General features: G+C 40.0%; 1 protein-coding gene across 1 annotated transcript; it reads right to left on the bottom strand.

Moving 5' to 3' along the window:
- Positions 1-333: 333 nt before the first annotated feature.
- LOC133730094 (uncharacterized) lies at positions 334-3,058 on the bottom strand. The gene is made up of 4 exons (XM_062157767.1): positions 2,787-3,058; positions 2,646-2,698; positions 2,119-2,179; positions 334-653 (listed from the first exon to the last, which is right to left on the bottom strand). Exons 1-4 carry the CDS (start codon positions 2,957-2,959, stop codon positions 632-634), a joined length of 309 nt encoding a protein of 102 aa, XP_062013751.1. The 5' UTR covers positions 2,960-3,058; the 3' UTR covers positions 334-631.
- Between the last annotated feature and the right edge of the window lie 376 nt (positions 3,059-3,434).

Genomic DNA, 3,434 nt, shown 5'->3' with positions numbered 1-3,434 from the left:
GCGAGCCACTTGAAGAATTTGGCGGTTCTTTCGTTCAACCACACCATTTTGTTGATGTGTTTGAGGACATATGGTATGATGAATAATACCATTTCTATGTAGGTACTCACAAAGGTCATGATTGACATATTCACCACCATTGTCAGAATGAAAAACCTTGATAGGAGTTTGAAATTGAGTTTGAATCATGGCATGAAAAATCTTGAAAACATAAGAAACCTCACTTTTATGTTTAATAAGTAAACCCAGCACATTCGTGTACATTCATCAATGAAGAGTATAAACCAACGCATACCAGGAGGAGTAGCTGGGCAAGAGCCCCAAACATCAGAATGAATCAAATCAAATGGTGCACTGCTCTTATTGAAACTAGAATGGTAGGTTACATAATGACTTTTTTCCAAGATACAAGTCTTACACTAAAAATCAGATTCCTTACAACGTTGAAATAATGAAGGAAACAAATTTCTAAGATAACTAAAGGATGGGTGTCCAAGTCTCTTATGCCACAACTAGACTTTATCCTGATCATTAGCAGAGGTCTGGACTTTATTGACTTCACCAACACGACGGTCACCAGCAGATGTCATCTCCATGAAATAGAGCCCCCCTTTCTCAACATCACGACTAATTATCTCCCCTGTGAGGATGTCCTGAAAAACACAATACCAAGGGTAAATAATCACACAACAATAAAGTGTTCTAGTAATTTGACTGACTGATAATAGGTTATGGGAAAGGGAAAGGACAAGCAAAACTGTATCAAGAGTCATAGATGGAGTCACAGATACTGAACCAGCACCAATAATGGGATATGAGTCACTATTGGAATTAATGACACCTGATCTGTGGGGTGAAGACAGGGTGTGGAGTATACTTGGGTCATGAGTCATATGATCCGTTGCACCCGAATCAATTATCCATACGTCATTCCAATTAAAGTCAGAAAGTTTTTGACAGGACCCGCCCCGAATTTCACCCTGAAATCCGAGGTGGCCCTGTGGGGCCCACCTTAGGAATAACTCTACCGAAAATTCAGCAGAGTTACCCCCAAAAATGGACTACCCAAACCTGTAGAATTACAATCACGCTTCTAACAAATCATCCATAATCTCCTGGAGCCACCCTGCTCCTCAAAATCCAACAATTTAAAAGAAAAAGGATTTCATACTTTCCCACATTTATTCCTTTAAAAACTCGATGCATGCACAAATGGTAAAACACATTTAACTTTAAATCCAATGATTTCAAACAGTAAACCGACTAGCCCCGCTAGTCACAAGATTCGAAAAACAAATATATTGTAAAATCGAAATACCGTTTCTCAAGAAGATAAGACCAGCCCCGCTGGCTACAGTGAAAATCAGACTAGCTCCGCTAGTCAAGCAACGATAAAATATGGGGAAGAAATTTCACCATACGAAAGAAGGGAGCCTCCCGGGCTCGGGTCGGAGTGTCCCACACTCTGGAGCATCCCATGCTCTGCTCTTACTCACCCACAAACACATAGTAAGCAGGGAGGAGTACTAATAGGCTAGCTAGCAATAAATATGACGACCCAGGTATGGCGGGTAAAAACCATTCAAATCCAGTAAATCTATAAGGCTTCCCCATAAGTCCCGCGAATAAAAACACACAAGTACGATTCCCAACCGTACCCGGAAATTCTCGTAAAAAGTCACATAAATCAACAGCGTGTCCCACACGCTAAAAGAATAATTAGATCAATTATAAATCGCAGTTCCGAAACAAAACCGAATCCAGAATCATCAATGAGGCATTCCCAATGCCAAAACCGTAAATCGATAAATAAACAAGAAATATAATTCCATCGAAATCTCATTTCGAAAAATATTCCAGAAATCTCAATATCGACGAATAAAATATATTAATAAATTCCGGAAATCACCTCGGAAATTAATTCGTCGAAAATCACTTAAATCACAAGTTCAAATCCGAGCAAATAAAACTCACGTTCCAAAAATCATGATGGAAAATCCAAGCAATATTCCAAAACCGAAATCATATCCGAAACTAAAATAATATGATAATTAATAAAACATTAATTCGAAAAAAATAAATGCATGCATCAATATTCAAAAACAAACGTCCACTCACAGTACTAGTTGGCGACCACGCAAACGAGTCCCTTCATCTAGCCGTAGCTCGCAACATTGCCCTGTACACAATTATATTACCGTAAACGGCAATCCGATAAAATAAATACGAACCTAAACGAAACCCGAAAATCTCTATCTCCAATACTTCTCAAATTCCACCCAAATCTCTTCCACAACACCAATTCCTCAATTTACATATTCCACAATGAAAACGAGGGAAATCCGGCCGCCGGATTTCCCACAATTCCATCACAAAACTTCAAACTTCGGAAATTCACAAAAAATTCCAAACTCCTCCATAATTCACCAAACTTCACATACAAGCTCTACAACATATATACAATTTAATGGGCTAAAAACTGAAATTAAAACACTGCCCTATATGCCTCCACGCGCCACCAACAGTGGCAGCGCGTGGGCCCCACGCGCCGGCGGCCACCACCTCCGATAGCCACCAAATTTTGGCAGCACCACCTACTCAACAGACCCAACATTTTTCACAACTACAACAAGTTCCAATTTTACCTTGAAGAGCTCCAATTTGGCTGGTGAAAAATTTCCAGAAAACTCCAAGAACCCTAGAAATTGCAAATCTTTAATTTGACCTCTACACTGCAAATTGAAATGAAAAACCTTAGGGGAAATGATCTATGTCAAAAACCTAACCTTCGACACCAATTTAGTGGCCGGAGACGGCCGGAATCGCCGGAAATCGATGGAAATCCTGATCTGCTACAGTGACCGTCCTCTTCTTCTCGTTTCTGCACCTTCCACAGTCCAGAATCAATCACCAAACCACCATAGAAATGAAGAGAGGGAAGAGAGCTTTCCAACGACATCTTATACGTCAAAATCCGTCGCCGGATGAAGGAGTTATGGCCGGAAGAAGGTGAAGAGGTCGGAGAGGATGACAGAATCGGGGAGAGAGAAGAGAGAGAGCTCGGTAAGTTTCCGAAAATGGAAACTTACCATAGTAACTTGGCTATTTATAGAAACTTACCACATAAACAGTAACTTTAGTATTTCGCTTATAACTTTCGCATACGAACTCCGATTTTTACGTACCACATATGCACGCGCTCGGTTTAACGTCCTGTACAACTTTCATGAAGAACATTTTCTCAAATTTTGACCCGAATAAAAAGTCAACTTTTAGGGCCACTAAAAGTGCTGAAATGACAATAAAAGTGAAAATAAATATCGTTTACCGTCCAAATGACTAGTAAACCGGTGAATTCAGGTTCGGGACGTTACAGTTTTAGAGAACTAAGTGTACCTGAATCAGTCATGAAGGCAAGCAATGCATCTGGATGT

The sequence above is a fragment of the Rosa rugosa genome, chromosome 2 (assembly GCF_958449725.1).
Source record: "Rosa rugosa chromosome 2, drRosRugo1.1, whole genome shotgun sequence".
In the NCBI taxonomy this organism is placed as follows: domain Eukaryota; kingdom Viridiplantae; phylum Streptophyta; class Magnoliopsida; order Rosales; family Rosaceae; genus Rosa; species Rosa rugosa.
Note: the sequence above shows the minus strand (reverse complement) of the source record. Positions and strands in the feature narration are given on the sequence as shown.